We start from the raw sequence: 15,284 nt of genomic DNA, 5'->3' as shown, positions 1-15,284 counted from the left end.
CAGGTATCCACACTTAATGCGGATGGTGAGGTGGAAGCCTGGCTGTAGAAACTGTCAAATATTTTTGGCACACGTCCGTATGTACATTTTTAGTATGGATCCTACACATCGTTAAATGAGACCCCTGGACTCTATTTATCTTTGCACAGTGAGACTGGAAACCAAATTCACTCACACACTATTGTACTTAGTATTCCAGAGTTGGCCAACCATCTCCGTCCACACGTCGATTGAGTCATTAGTATATTTTTTTATATATAAAGCCATTCTGGGCAAACTACCATCATGAAATATGATCTCAGATTACGTGACGTATATCAGCTGTCTGTCAGTACAGACAGAGCTGGGAGAAAGCCTCCATGTTTTCGGCGTCAGCTACTTGGTCTTCAAAACAAATTTAAATGGAAGAATTTTGGATTTTATGGGGCAGTGTGAGTACTTTGCCAACTTTAGGCTTTTTTTTGGTTTGTTTTTATCATTTATCTCTTGTCTGGTTTTATATTGTTTTGTCTTCAATATTTAATGCTGCATCTCTCAAAAGAGGATTCCACCCTCAGTGGGACTCACCTTGTTAAAATAAAATAACAGATCTATACTGCAGATTGATCATCAGCCCTCCTGAATATTTTGTCTTCGGAGCTACGAGAAGACACCAAGCTCATTGTTCTGATATTAAATCATTACTGCAGGTGAAATATTATTAAATTAAAACTACAAGTGGAATGTTCTTTTTCATTTTAATTCATTCGTATTAATTAACAGGTCTCTCCTGTCTTCTTGTTCTTTTCTTTTTGCAGGGTCAGAATTTTCTTTTCTTTTTAATATGTCGGTGTGTATTTGTGTCTTCCTTTTTCTGAATTTTATTTTCTTGCTTAAGCTGTTTTCTTATTGTTTATCCTCAGATATTATCCCTCTGTTTTTTTTTCTTATGGAGGAATTTTTTTTAATTTTTTATTCACTTAATCATATTAACAATTTTATTATTTTAATGTCTAATTTTGGATTTTTTTGGAGGATAACTGTCTCTGTAGGCACATATATTTTTTTTCTAATTTTTTATTTAAATTTTATTTTATTTTTTAATTTCATTACATAAGAATTTCATCCACCTTGTAAGAGTGAAATATGCAACAGGTATTTTTGGCACACTTGCTTCTTTAAACTTTTGCTTTTTCCTTACCACACACACACACACACACACACACTATCCACTTGAGGACTGCACTAAATAATACAATATTGGTGATGTAATGAGTTTCCTGCACACACTTGTGAGATGTCATTCTCCATGAGGTGTGATGAACGTGACATTTTTATTTGTGATTCGTCCTCTTTCTCCTCGCGCTGCACAATATTTGTGAGTGAATCTTAATGAGCTGAATCGACACCCGGTGTGAAGCACGGCATAATCTTGTAAACACTGACAAATCTGCGAGTGACGGCCGTCATCTTTATCTTCACGGGTGACAGCAGCGATAGGGAGAGGGGCGGAGAGGCTTGTTTAATCCCAGAGCCGTAGTTTGATCTGTGGCTCATACTCATACAGGAGGGAGGTGTCGTCTCTCTCGCGCGCTCTGTTTTTCTCCTGGTTGCTGTGGCGACGCCTGCCGCAGCGCTTCGCCTCTGCAGACTCCAGCAGCAGCAGCAGCAGCAGCATCTGGGCAGAGCTGTACGTGCGGACGTGAAAGCCGAACCCAGCTTCACATGTTACGTAACATGTTGTAAGCGCTGCACCTCACTGTGGGCAGGAAATTAACAAACAGATCAATTCCTCTCATTACGCACAAATTATTAATGAGGCTGTCACATCACAAGGAATCAATGCGTTAAAATGAGCTGACTGAAGTCCCGAGTCTCGCGCGCTCCCTCTGTGAAGCACCTGTTTCTGCAGCAGCACTTGTTGGAGCAGTGTTCTGTCACTGCGATATTTCTCCTCCTTCCTGCTGACATTTAGCATCTCTGTGTTTAGTGGCCTGTTTTATTAGAACAGTTCTTTTAATGTGCCACACTGCTCACTTACCTCTTTATTTTCTCTTCCTCTTTCCACCTTCCCCCCTCTTCCTCGTCATCATCAGGCTGAAAATAAACTCCTCCTTTCATTTCTTTTTGTAGTTGTAAACAGTGTTTCTTTAAATAATGTGGAGCAACATCTAACTAGTGAGAGGCTCCCCACTTTGTCTTCCATGAACATCAAAAAGACACAGCCCTCCAAAATCAAAACTGAAACAGCTCAGTTCATAAATAAAAAGTTCAGCCCCAGAAACATCCCAGCTGTGTGTTATTTAAAGGATCACTGTTTCCAGCTGCAAAGGGCTCTAACAATGAAATGAAAAGAGTTTCTTCCCAGTCTGATGATGATATTAGCTGGAGGGAGGAGGAAAAAGGGGAGATGCTGGAGCATAGTCGCAGATCAGCACTTGCATACTGTGCAGGTGTCAACACTTAAAGGAACAGTTCATCTTAAAAATTAGAAATACATATTTGTTCTCTTACCTGTACTGCCATTTATCCATCTAGGTTGTTTTGGTGTGAGCTGCCAAGTGTCGAAGATATCAGCCGTAGAGATGTCTGAATTTCTCGAATGTAATAGAACTAGATGGCACTCGGCTTACGGTGCTCAAAGTGCCAAAAAACGAGAAAACAGCGGTGTCTCTTTTTGGAAATCATGACTTGGTTACTCAAGATAATCCACAGACCTTGTTGTGAGCAGTTTCATATAGGAACTATTTTCTTTCAACTGAACTACACCCACCAACTGTATCACATTGTGATTTGAGGCCTTTGCTAATGTTAGCTACATAAACTCACTCCCCGCCGCTACCGACCACCTCACCAGAAGAGTGGGGCAGCAGCTTTATAGACTGACCCCCAGTAACCTGTATCCAGCCAGCATAAACCCCAGCTCCAGGGGACCCTACAGCCCAGACTCCCCGCCAGAAAACTTTAGGTGGCTGCTGTTACATGGGTTAAACCTGGTGCTGCCGCTGGCCACCACCCCACAGTGACACCCGGTGCCAAGGGGAATTGATCCTTCGCTAAGTCCTGCCCCCAGACGCAGACTTACTTATCATAACGTAGCATCAGGCCGGCTCAGACCAGGGTCCGACGGCAACACAGCTGTGCTCTATTGACTCTAATGCAGTCGTTTCAGATTTCCTTCATTTTCAGGCTGGTTTTGTGGATTTGGAGCTAAATGTTGTGCCTGGGACACGTCGTGTATTAATGATACTCGTTACCTGGAGAGGTTGGAAAAAGATATACGTTTCTTCCCTGTTCCAAAACCAAAATCAGACCCTGAAAAGTGTAGGGTTAGCTAGCTAGCTACTGAAGATATAGCCTACTGAATGTATACACATGCTGTTTTTGCTTTTTAATGATTATAACAGTGAAACAAAGACTGACCCTGCTGTACAGGAACCAGTGAAGGGAAGCAGGGAAACTTTGCTGATAGTCAACCAGTATTGGTATTCAACCAATGTTTGGAGCCAAACACCTTTCATCTGCACACACTGTGATGCCACACAGCTGGTTCAATATCAGCAAAGTTTCCCTTTATATTCATTGTCTTGTGTGGCGATCAGCAGTGATGTGGTGGTTCACTTTACACTGTGATCTGTAGCCTATAGTTCGGCTTTAGCTTCTAACTATCTTAACTGTAGGGGTGACTTATAATCTAGAGAGCATCGGTGCACTGGCCCTACAGCACTTGGCTCTGCCCAACAGGAAACACACAGCAGATGCTTTTATAAAGAAGTGTTTTGTCATGACCTTTAGCGTCCTCTCTGTGGAGATGTAAATATGTTTGTGCTGAGAGTCCCAAGAGAACTACAACCGATCAGAAACCTTGATGTCCCAATTCTTGGTTGCTTTATCTCTTGTGACGGTTACGTAACGGATTAGTTGTCCAAAACTTGAAAATCAGCTACTGCCATCTCATCTCATCAGTGCCAAATTACCACGATTGTAATAGAAATTCTTTTGTTTTTTCATGATAAGTATCATTACATGTATTTTTAACACAGTGGCAGTTTTCCTCAGTAGAGTTGGCCGCTGTTTCTTCCCACTGTTTGTACACGTTTGTTATCTAAATCAGTTGATTGCCTCGGTGCTGATACACAATCCAGGATAAGAGAGTAGAGAAACTCTGTGGCAAATGTGCAGGCTGTGGGTGTGTGTGTAACTGAGGCTTGTGTGTGTGGGAGTTCATCAGCTCATTACAGACTAACCATTCTCTTTTGTTCGTTTCAATGTGAAAGAATTTATTTCTAGTTTTAGAGCCAATGTAGGCTACCTATAATTTGCACATCTCCTAGCAACAAGACTTTGAACAAACTAAATATAACTATTTGCTAAGGTGTCACTATAGGCTCAGTGCAAGTGGCTGTGGAAGGATTGTGTTATACTGCATGTGCATGGATGCATATATGCGCGTGTGTGTGTGTGTGTGTGTGTGCAGGGGTGTCTGAATGCACCATCACCAGAGGTATGCCACTTAAATATGCACTTCACAGCAGCAACAAGGAGCTGAAATCATGTTGAAACTACAACAAAAAAGGCAAGCGTCATTTCATCTTCTTTATTAAAGTAGCTACAAGAACATAGCACACACTGCAAGAACATAAACAAGACCTGCTCTGACAGCTGTAATACTCAATGTAATGGACACATTTCGGTTGATAATCTCATAAAAAAAGTAGAAAAATAAATAAGGATGCACCAATTATGAAATTCTGGACTGAAACTGATACTAATGTTTTATGTTATTGTTGTTTATTTTGTTTTGTTGTTATTTATTCCCCCTTTTTGTGCCAGGAAAACATAGAAATTTTCATTACAAAAAATAATAATAATACAAACTTATGAAACAGCCTTTAATATAACCTTTCACGTGAGAAACATATTTTTAAAAAAGTGCCTTAAAAGCCTTTTTACTATATATATAATGTATCATAGTCACCTCTCTAATATGTATTTTATAAGACATCATTTTATTCAAGTTCCCCCCCCCCCCCCCCCGAAAAACTACACTTTCCTAGATTGCATTTGAACACATCATGATAATGTTATAATGTATCTTCGCCCAATAGTCATTTTTACTGGATAGAGCTTAAATACATCATCATGTAACTCCATTCAGCCAATGGATGTATAAAGAGAGCTGGAAACCGAGTTGGAGGTGGGATCCCATTTGTTCCTGTGAGAGTTGCTCAGCAGCACCTCAAGCCAAAACCTTATCGGGCCCGTAGAGCAGGCATACTAGAGACTTCCATCGGCCAAACCAGCTTCTTCCAGTTTAGCACTCTGCTAACTTGAATGAGGATAAAATTATATAACTGGGCAGCTCTTCTAGACTTTCCAAGCTACTGGACCAAATAGATCAAATTCTGATAGTAATACAAGTCATTTCGTGGGGGTTGTAACACCCAAAAAAACCTATTCACTGATTCACAGATGTCTCTGTTTCAATGTGAGCCTATCGGAAAAAGTGTTCTTGGGCCCAATAGCATCAGGAGACAGACCCTGAAGCTGTAATTCCAATGTTTGGCCACTATGTAAATTGGCTTTAAAGCCGGGGGCAGTTTTTGGGGGACGTGATACCACCTCCGATAGCTGTTCGTCTCGGCCACAGGCTGCTAACGGCTAACATAAACTAGCTCTCCTCCTGCCAATTTCAACACAGATTTCAGTGGTTAACATTGTCACCTCACAGCAAGAGGGTTCCTGGTTCAAACCCAGGGTGGGGGAGCCCTTCTCTGCAGAGTTCGCATGTCCTCCCCGAGTCAGCGTGGGTTTCCTCCAGGTGCTCCAGCTTCCTCCCACAGTCCAAAGACATGCAGGTTAATTGGTGACTCTAAATTGTCCGTAGGTGTGAATGTGAGCGTGAATGGTTGTCTGTCGCTGCATAGATCAGCCTGTCATTGGGCGGAACGAGCCACCCGCTGAAGTCCCGCCCTACCACCTTCGGTTGTGTAGCAGTTTTAAACCGTTTACTAACCTTTACTAACTTTTGCGGTGTTTGATCTTGCGGGGATGTAGCCATTTTTCTGCCATGGTTCGCGTCCTGTAGGCGATATTTTTGTGGGTGTGTTACACCAAAACCCCCCCGGCAGTATTTTTGCAAGCGCACCGTTGCTGTGGCACCGCCCAGAACGATTGTGATTGGTTGAAAGAAATACAAGCAGCCGGGGCGTTTTTTTCTCCAATCTTAAAGTGAGAGTCGGCCCAGCCAGACCTTTCTTTTCTTGAGAAAGGTCTGGTGAGCGAGACTAGTCTCTATGTGTCAGCGCTGTGATAGTCTGGTGACCTGTCCAGGATGAACCCTGCCTCTCGCCCAATGTCAGCTGGGATAGGCTCAGCCCCCCTGCAACCCCTTCGTCAAATGATGAGTGAATGTAACATTGTACAAGAAAAAATTATGACCCTGACGCATTCATAGATAATTTACTGCATCTTTTCGTCCCGGAGACATTCCGGGAAAGATGTCAGGTCGTCCCAAACACATTTTTTGTGTCCTCGCAAAGACGGGATGATGTAAGTCTCGAGAACTGCTTTTTTTTTTTAATTTGTCTGCACAAATTTGATGTGATACAAAAAAAAAAATAACATAAGGCCATCTCATGTGCTGATCGCAGTCAATGAGGCTAATATCAGACAATACTGATACTGGCTGATATATCAGTGTATGCCTATTAATAAATAATGCACAGGATATAAACAGAGGAGAAAAACATTTACTACATTCATACTATATTTACTTGAGTAGTGAAGAGCTTCTTGATAAAGGCCAGTATCAGCAAACCAAAAGATCATTCCAAATCTACAGAGACATGTTTTCCTTAAGAAAAAAAAAAAAAAAAAAAAGCGAAAGGCCTCCTGTGAGCGTCTGTGTGAGTGAGTGAGTGCTGCTGCTTGTCTCTGTTGAGTGAAGTGTGTTTTTAATACAGACGTGGAGCTGAATGTCACCCTCCTGTAGCTCCAGCCTCCCCGGGGCTCTCTCACTGACTGTGACAGCACGGCCTCAGTCGCCCACACACACCCTTGCCCCCACCCCTCCTGCTGGATGGTCTGTCTATCTTCATACTCCCCCCTCGACCCCCCTCCCACCCCTCGCTGTACGCAACAGATCGGCACACCAGCGGCACCGAAACGCAGCTCAGCTCTTTCATCAGGCTGTCACACAGGCTCAGCCGCTCTGACTCACAGTGTTTATCACAGCTCCGGGCGTGACACTAGAAAGCGTATGACAAGCGGTTTGTGCGTGTGTGTTTGTGTGTGTAGGCCGGCGTTATTCTCGTCATTACTCGGGTGATCTCTCTGGGTGCCCCTTCATCCCCCACGTTTGGAGTCAGTCTTCTCTTCGGCCCCGCCAGGAGCGCTCTGGAGCTCAGTTCACTGAGCTCGTTGTTCAAAACAAATCATCGTGTCTCCCTCTGCACCTTAGCCAAATAGAGGCCACATCAGCAGTGACTGGCCACACATTAGCCGAATTGAATTGAACTCAGTCAGTTTCTTGGTTGGTTACGGCAGGAAAGAGAGAGAGAGAGAGAGAGAGAGAGAGAGGCATAGCTGTGTGAAAAGAGGGAAATGTACTTTGTGCATGTGTGTGTGGCATGTTCACAGTGTTCCAACAATCTCGTTCGTCCTTTCTTAACAGAAATTAGTCATGCATGAGATTAACAGGAGGGAATTCAGTTTAATACCCACAGCTCCAGCACTCTCCACTGATGTCAATAAAATGTATTTTAGGACAAACAAAGCCTATTGATCCTCCACCAGAAGCACTATGATAGGCCATTAATGGTCGGCTCGGGTTTTGATGAATACAAATGAAATGGAGATTGGATGAGAACCCTGTGAATGGCCCTGCACCAGATTTAAATGTTGGTTTGAAAGGTCTTAATTCTCGCTTCTGCCAAATTCTTCAGAGTCCCAGTTCTGTACAGAATGTGAAACAAAAGAAGCGTCCCCTCCGGGCCCTCTAATCCCCTCGCCTTTTCTTGTCTGTTTCCAGATGTGTTGGTGAATGGGAAGCCATGTGACTGTGATGTCATTGCCGACTGTAAAGCGGGTGACGCTGTGACCCTGGAGGTAAAACTGACCAATCTGAGCAAGAACTCAGTGGGCCCCCTGGCTCTGACTGTGGTGCCCTACCAGGACTACCAGAACGGAGTCCAGAACTACGATCTGGAGGACGCGGTCACCTTCATCGGCTCCAACACCTTCTACATCGACACAGTCAGTAGGGGCTTGGGTAATAACACTGATGTCATAGTGCTGTTTTAAATGTTTACAAATGTTTTGTATACGGCAACAGTTATAACTTCTCCTATGAGAACATATTTTATATTATCACTACTGTGTTTTACTATATTCACATTTATTATCTGTTTGTACACCGGCCTCCACTAGTGGGCGCCCACAAGAGGAGTTATAGTTGTTGATATCTGCTTATTGTACATATATCTCTGTATGTACAGCATACCATACCATGGTATGCCATTGCATTTTTCTGTTGTTATAGCGCCACCTAGTTGCCAATTAGAGTTAAATTTCTCCAGTCACCTTGAGGTGTCCTGTTCTACATATCTACCAAGTTTAGTAAAAATCCATATGGAGGTTAGGCCTAGATAAGAAATGAGCTCTCTAGCGCCCCCATTTTGTTTGATGGGGTCAATAATGGAGGGGTCCCCTCAGATTATGTGTGGTCATATGCCTACAAAGTTGCGTGGTGATGGGTGAAACCCTTGAGATGTTATACACCTTTATGTGATGAGCCACGCCCTCCGCAATATTCATTGCCTTATAGAAGCTCAGTTTTAGTAAGTTTTCCAACTTTTGCCAAGAGGGAACTTTAGATATTGGTCCCTAGATTATGTTCACCCAGTTTCATGCAGATCGCTCAAACTTCCTAGGAAGAGATCCATTTGAAGTGTTTTTCAAAAAATTCAAAATGGCGGAAAATCTATATAAGTGGAAGTTATGGGTTCTTGAAGCAAATGTGTTCCTCATGAGGAGAGGCATCTCTGTGCAAAGTTTCATGTCTCTACGACATACGGGGCATGAGATATGCCCATTCAAAGTTTGCCATTTCAGTTGGTTGCTATAGCGCCCCCCTTTGGCCAACTGATGTAATATTGCTTCATTCACATCCTCCCATGACCCTCTACCACTGTGCCAAATTTCACATGGATTGACCAAGTCAGTGAGGAGAAAAACGTGGAACAGACACACACACAGAGTTTTCGTCATTATATAGTAAGAAGCTAAGATGAGCAGATATCAACATGCTAAATAGGGGGAAATTAAAGAGAAGCGTTGCCGCAATGTAACCACAATAAAACAGTGCATTAAAGCTGTGGTTGGTAACTTATAAAAAAAAAAGTCATATTTGCTGAAACTGTCACTACATCCACACAGTCGTACATGAGACAGATAATCTGTGGAAAAAAGATTTGCTCCTTCCTTCCTCATGATGCTACAAATGACATTGCCACACGTAAATGAAAACAACCAGTCACACCGCAGGAGTTTCTAACACAGCTGTCAATCGTGTCAATCACTGCTCGTTAACTGTGGTCAAACTGTCAAACAAGTCATGCTGTCAAAAATATCAATTCATTGATACTGAATATTTGAAACCGTTTCAATATTTGTTTTCCGCAGTATCGTTACACTGATACTAGCTGTGCTTTCTCGCCAGCCAAGTAAAGAAAAGTTGTCGTTGCCTTGTTATATTTACCTTTATCTAAAAAAGGTGAATTGTTCCCAGTGGTATCAAAAATGGTGTCAAATATTGGTATTTTTCAAGGTGTTGTATCAAAGTTACAAATTTCAGTATTGTGGAAACACTACAAACTACAACAACACTGATCAGAGATTCTATTTCACAAACTTTCATAGGGTGCTTTCACACCTGCCCTGTTTGGTTCGTTTCAGTCAAACTCAAGTTCATTTGTCCCCTAAGTGCGGTTCATTTTTTTGAGCACTAAAACAACCGGTCCGAGACCTTCTTGAAGAGAAATGAACTCTTGGTGCGGTTGGTTTGTGGTGAGAAGGTGTTCCGACCTGGATGTGAACTAACTGCAGTCACATGACACATTGTTTGGGTTAAACATGAGCATGTTACAGTCCTGGAGGATTATTAATGTGCACCTCCTCCTGTACTGCCTTAATATGCACATTCAGCACATCCAATGCATCAAAACATTGTTTTCTAGTTGGAGCCGCGCCTCGTTTTCAAACTGTATGGTTTGACTAAAATGAACAATGACAGCAATATAGTCCACGATGAGCAGCGCTAAAATCAACCTGCGTAGCTGTCCCTCCATTGTGACATTAGAAAGTGTCACATTTATCTTGCAAGTGTACTCTTCTTCAACGTTTTGTTTGCTTCCTGGATTTTTCCCACATGGAAATTCTGACCAATCAAGAGCAGCTTTCTCACACAAGGCCTTTGATCTGGTCCTCTTGTAAATGCTGTCATGAGAACACGAACCAACTCTAGGCAATTATACAACTTTGTGACAAAATTAGTCCCTGATTCAGACCAAAGGAGACGACTCTAGGTCTGAGAGCAGCCTTATTTTACAGCTGAACAGTCACTAAAATATGTTTCTTAAAACATCTGAGAGGACAAATGGAAATGCAGTTACAGAATCTTGATTTATATTTGACAGTTTGATCACAATTCACGAGCAGTGACATGATTGACAGCTGCGTTAGAGACTCCTCTGTTCTGATTGTTTTGGGTTTTTTTTTCAACATCCGCAGTAGAGTCTAGCAAATACCATTAGAGGCAATAGGAGGAGGAGGAAGATCATTTTTAAACCAAATCATATATACGTGGCATTGCTGTGCATGCTCCGTGCACATCTCAGAATTTGAAGCACCATGTTCTAAAAGCATAACAAAAAAATAAAAGAACAAGATGGTACACGTTGAAGCATATCATCATGTTTTATATTGTTTTCCCTGTCTCTCTGTGCACTTGCTGAGATTTATGATTCGCTTCAGTTATGTAACCATGGCTGCTTTTAGTTTTGTCAAAATTGTAATAACTCTGTGTTTCATTGCGGTACAGGCTATAGCATGCACATTACTGTACCTCAGGGAACAGTACAGGCAGACATGACTTTTGCTTAGACGGATTACATAACGCAGGCATGTTTCAAGTCACTGTAAACCGTGACTTGAAATGAAACCAGTGAGTGTCGAGCAGGCAGGAAGAGCATTCAGATATCTGTACCAGAGCATGTTTAGCAGAATTGTCTAAAACCACAAAAACAAAGGTACGAGACTGTAAAGGTCACGACTGAAGTCTGTAGATTAAAGACAGCGTTGTCGGAGAAGGGATCCTAGACGGGAGCCTTTGTCTGTAACACATTCTCACTCCTGAATGAACAAGCTGGAGGCGATTAAAAGCGGCGTGGTTGATGCCAGAACAAAGAGCTTATAGTAAAAAAAAAAAAGCAGATGAAAGCATGAATGAATTCCCCATATTCCTGAATGTGCAAAACAACTTCACTTTGGGAATTGTTCTCAACTGAACAGGGAAACGCTGCACTTGCCACAGTCAGCTTCAAACCCACTCCCCTGCTGACTTCTTTTTGGCTGACATTGTGCCAGGTTCATTATAAATCTACTGAAAGGTGGCTGCTAATGATTCTCACTGCTGTCTGTCTTTGCCACCACCAGGTTAAACCCAAAGAAAACTCCGTCTGTGTGGGCGCCCTGCTCTTCCTCTACACTGGAGACTTCTACCTTAACATCAAGTTCCAGGATGACAGTGCTGGACGAGAGCTCCCTTTAGCTTGGTTCACTCTGCCCAGTGTCCACATCAGAGCCCTGGACGCGCCGCTACAAGCCGGGGCCTGAGGGCGCAGTGGCCTCCTCATTTTAGCTCCGAATGAAAGATGGAGAGTTTTGTTGTTGATGTTCTCTGTAAATACATTATTCTTATGGATTGAATCACATGTAAATAACATTTTGTTAAAGGTTACAGCATGTGTACTGCAGAGTGCAAGGGCTCAAACTCACACAGACACACTCCTGCACATGGTCAGTGTGTTAGTTACCATCTAGCTAATGATAGAGCTGACATCTGTACAAGTGGCTGGGCTGATTAAAAACAGCCCACTTCTCTGTCTTTCTGAATGCATCTGAAAGGCTTGGACCTCCATCACATCATTTCAGCAGAATGAGTGCAATCAGTAGTCTCACTTGTGGAGACGAAGTTAATTTTCCTTGTGCTTTGGCATTGAGTCTAAGGCCTAGTCCACCTTTGTTCTAAAAAAAAAAAAAATCCAATCCAAACACACTGTTATAAAAAACATCTCCATCCAAATGGAAATGCAAAAACACAACTGAAGCACCGTCAGGAGCAACGCAAAACCAACAGGCAGCGATATAACTGTAACCCTAAAGCCAGCAAAGAAGAAGAAGATGTAGACCATTCAGAAGCCTAAATAAAAGCATTAACATGCTTCAGGGAGGATGTTTTTCTTTAGGCCGACATGGAAGTTAGCGTCGCCCTGCTTCCCTCGTGAAAAATCCAATGGAATTATTCCATCGGATTTTGGATTACTGAAGAAAATAAGCTCTGTGGAGAAACAAACATCTGTGGTACTTACACGATTTGATCAGCAAAATAATCTTCACAAATTAACCCCACTTATGATTTTTGAAGCCTAAATGCAATAGCCAAAAGTCACATGATTTAACATACGTACCAAAATGAGACTGTAAAGCCGTGGTTGGCATGATGACGTACTGTGGTCTCATGACTTATTAGCAGCCACTTTTTTAAAGACGTGTAACAGCTTCAAAATTCACTGGTGGATTATTTCCTGATGTGTTTTTTAAAGTAGAACAAAAACGTGAAAGTCTTTTAGGCTTGTGCTAACCACCGACCTCATTTAAAGCATTTACCAAAAACCCATTGACTTCCAGGTGAGGGAACCAGGAGTGCAAAAATGCTAACTTAATTGCGGGTTTAGGATTCATTCCTTGGGCAATGTTTTACCGGAAGGCTACCTGAAGTAATGACCTCCGTAGCTCATTCTGACGCCTCTGTTTGTCGATATCCATCCATCCATTTTCATCTGCTTATCTGGGGCCAGGTTGCAGGAGTGGCAGGCAAAGCAAAGCACCCCAGACACCCCTCTACCCAGCGACGCTTTCCAGCTCCTCCTGGGGAAACCCCAAGGTGTTCCCAGGCCAGATGAGATATATAATCCCTCTAGCGTGCTCTGGGTCTGCCCTGAGGCCTCCTACCAGTGGGACGTGCCTGGAACACCTCTAACAGGGGGCGCCCAGGAGGATCCTGATCAGATGCCCGAACCACCTCAACTGGCCCTTTCTGACTCCCTTTTTGACTCTCTTCCTCAATATAGTGGAATAGTAAAATGATTTGTACGAACACGTAAAAGGTCCTGTTAGCAGGGTCGGAGCCAGCACTGTTTAAGTCACATCTGCCATTGCACGAAATGTCGGCTCATTTGTGACGCCTCACAAAGGAGATAACGGTGCACACTCTGATGTTACAAGCCCAAAACTCTTCTGTCAGCACGTCAACACTGAAAACAGTTTCTGAAGTTCTTTACTCTGGATGGAGTTTTACAAAAGGTCTGTTTTCAGTGACGTAAAATGTAGTTTGAGTGAGGACGAAAGGCCAAAACACATAAACATGCTACATTTTCAAATATACCCCTGTACGTGTGGACTAGGCCTGACTGTGACACATGAATTTACACCACTGACCAACAGCAGACTGCACTGACAACACTGATCTTTGAGGGAACTAAGGCGGACAGTCCAAAATGGATTCTGACCTCCTATTAGCTGTGACGCATCATCCAGCTCTGTATAACCCTGCTCTGCCAGAGTATGAACTGCTCCTCAAAGGAGATGCAGCGTGATTTGTTCAGATGGATGCTTAATTTGCATTTCCTTAAATTAACTGTGTAAACTTTTTTTCCGGTTTGCGCTGCTAGACTCAACAGATGGTATCCAGGTCATGAAACGCACTATGTCATTAACTATTTTACTAATCTTCCAGTGCCAGTTATTTTGCAAGAATAACTAAACATCTGCCTCCTGGTGCAGCAGAGCATCGCGGTCACACTTTTTCTTACCTTTAGCAATTTGATTTTTGAATCACCGTGCCATTCATTCAGTGGAGTCTTTTGTTACCTCGTATTTGTAATTAGGAAACAAATGAAAGGAAGAAAATGAGAAGAATTAGTGTTACAGGGCAGAGGACCTCAGAGCAGTCACTGAAGAAGAGATGCTGTGAACCAACACTGGAAAATGTGATTAGCCAGAATCTATAGCCCGTTATGTACACATAAAATATATTTATTTCTACTGCTGTATGCACTGTATTCTCTCTTGCCTCTGTGCCACCTCACTGAATTACTGATGAATCTGAGTGTCTTAGATTAGCCTATCATTATGTGTGACTTATAATTGTTGTAAATAAATGTTAAAAGAAGCAACCTTTGTTTGTTTCAACATTATTGCAACGCTTTGCATTTGTCTGCCGCAGCCATTATAGCTCTGAGTTGATCTTCATTTTCTGCCTGCTGAGATGACCTTTATCACCTCAGCATTTTGGGAATCTCAAGTCTGACATTCACTCACACCAAAATCCATAAACAGTGATTACTGGGGAAAACATTGCTGACTAATAATGCTTTTTAGTATTTATTTATACAGAGAAGGGGGACTGAACAACGTGCTGGTGTCCAGTGAGACCGTACACCACAGTGTTCAGCTCAAACACTTTCAGTTGTGCTTTTTATGACATTTTCAAACATCAGCACATTAAATATGGTCACAGTAAAATCAATCAATCAATCAGTTGTTATAAAAGGTACAACTCCAGTAAACTGTGATCCACCAGCCTCTTAACTTGGACACTGTAGTCCTTTCTTGCAACTTACATCGTCGGCTGCGCTGAGTGACCGTGTTTCCAGATAGTTCTGGATCTGGTAACCTGGAAATGCAGATGCCCCGCCCCTAGCAAATTCAAATTTGCTTTGCACGGGGATCTGGCCCCGATGAGCAGAGCCCGGTGAATCGCCTATCGGACCAATCAGATTAGTCTATCTGACAGAGGCGGGCTCTGGGTGGGCGTAACATGATGAGGACAGCGCCGCGCCACAGGAGTCGAAAAGTAAAGAGCCAAGATGGCAGCTGCCGAAGGACTGCATCCATTCACTTTAGCTTTGGAAGAAACGCTAAGCCAACTATCTTTTTCCTTGAGAGAGGAACAGAAGACTGCC

General features: G+C 42.7%; 1 protein-coding gene across 2 annotated transcripts in view; it reads left to right on the top strand.

Moving 5' to 3' along the window:
• The window catches only part of trappc9 (trafficking protein particle complex subunit 9), a 323,945-nt gene extending 311,514 nt beyond the window's left edge, over positions 1-12,431 (top strand). For both annotated transcript variants that reach the window (XM_033637215.2, XM_033637214.2), the window contains 2 exons: positions 8,012-8,235; positions 11,695-12,431. In XM_033637215.2, coding sequence (XP_033493106.1) covers positions 8,012-8,235; positions 11,695-11,874 — 404 coding nt within the window. In that variant the 3' untranslated portion in view covers positions 11,875-12,431. The remainder of the gene's footprint in view (positions 1-8,011; positions 8,236-11,694) is intronic.
• The last annotated feature ends 2,853 nt before the right edge of the window (positions 12,432-15,284 follow it).

This window comes from Epinephelus lanceolatus, chromosome 16 (genome assembly GCF_041903045.1).
Source record: "Epinephelus lanceolatus isolate andai-2023 chromosome 16, ASM4190304v1, whole genome shotgun sequence".
NCBI classification, from domain to species: Eukaryota; Metazoa; Chordata; class Actinopteri; order Perciformes; family Serranidae; genus Epinephelus; species Epinephelus lanceolatus.
This window is presented reverse-complemented; position numbering and strand designations above follow the sequence as displayed.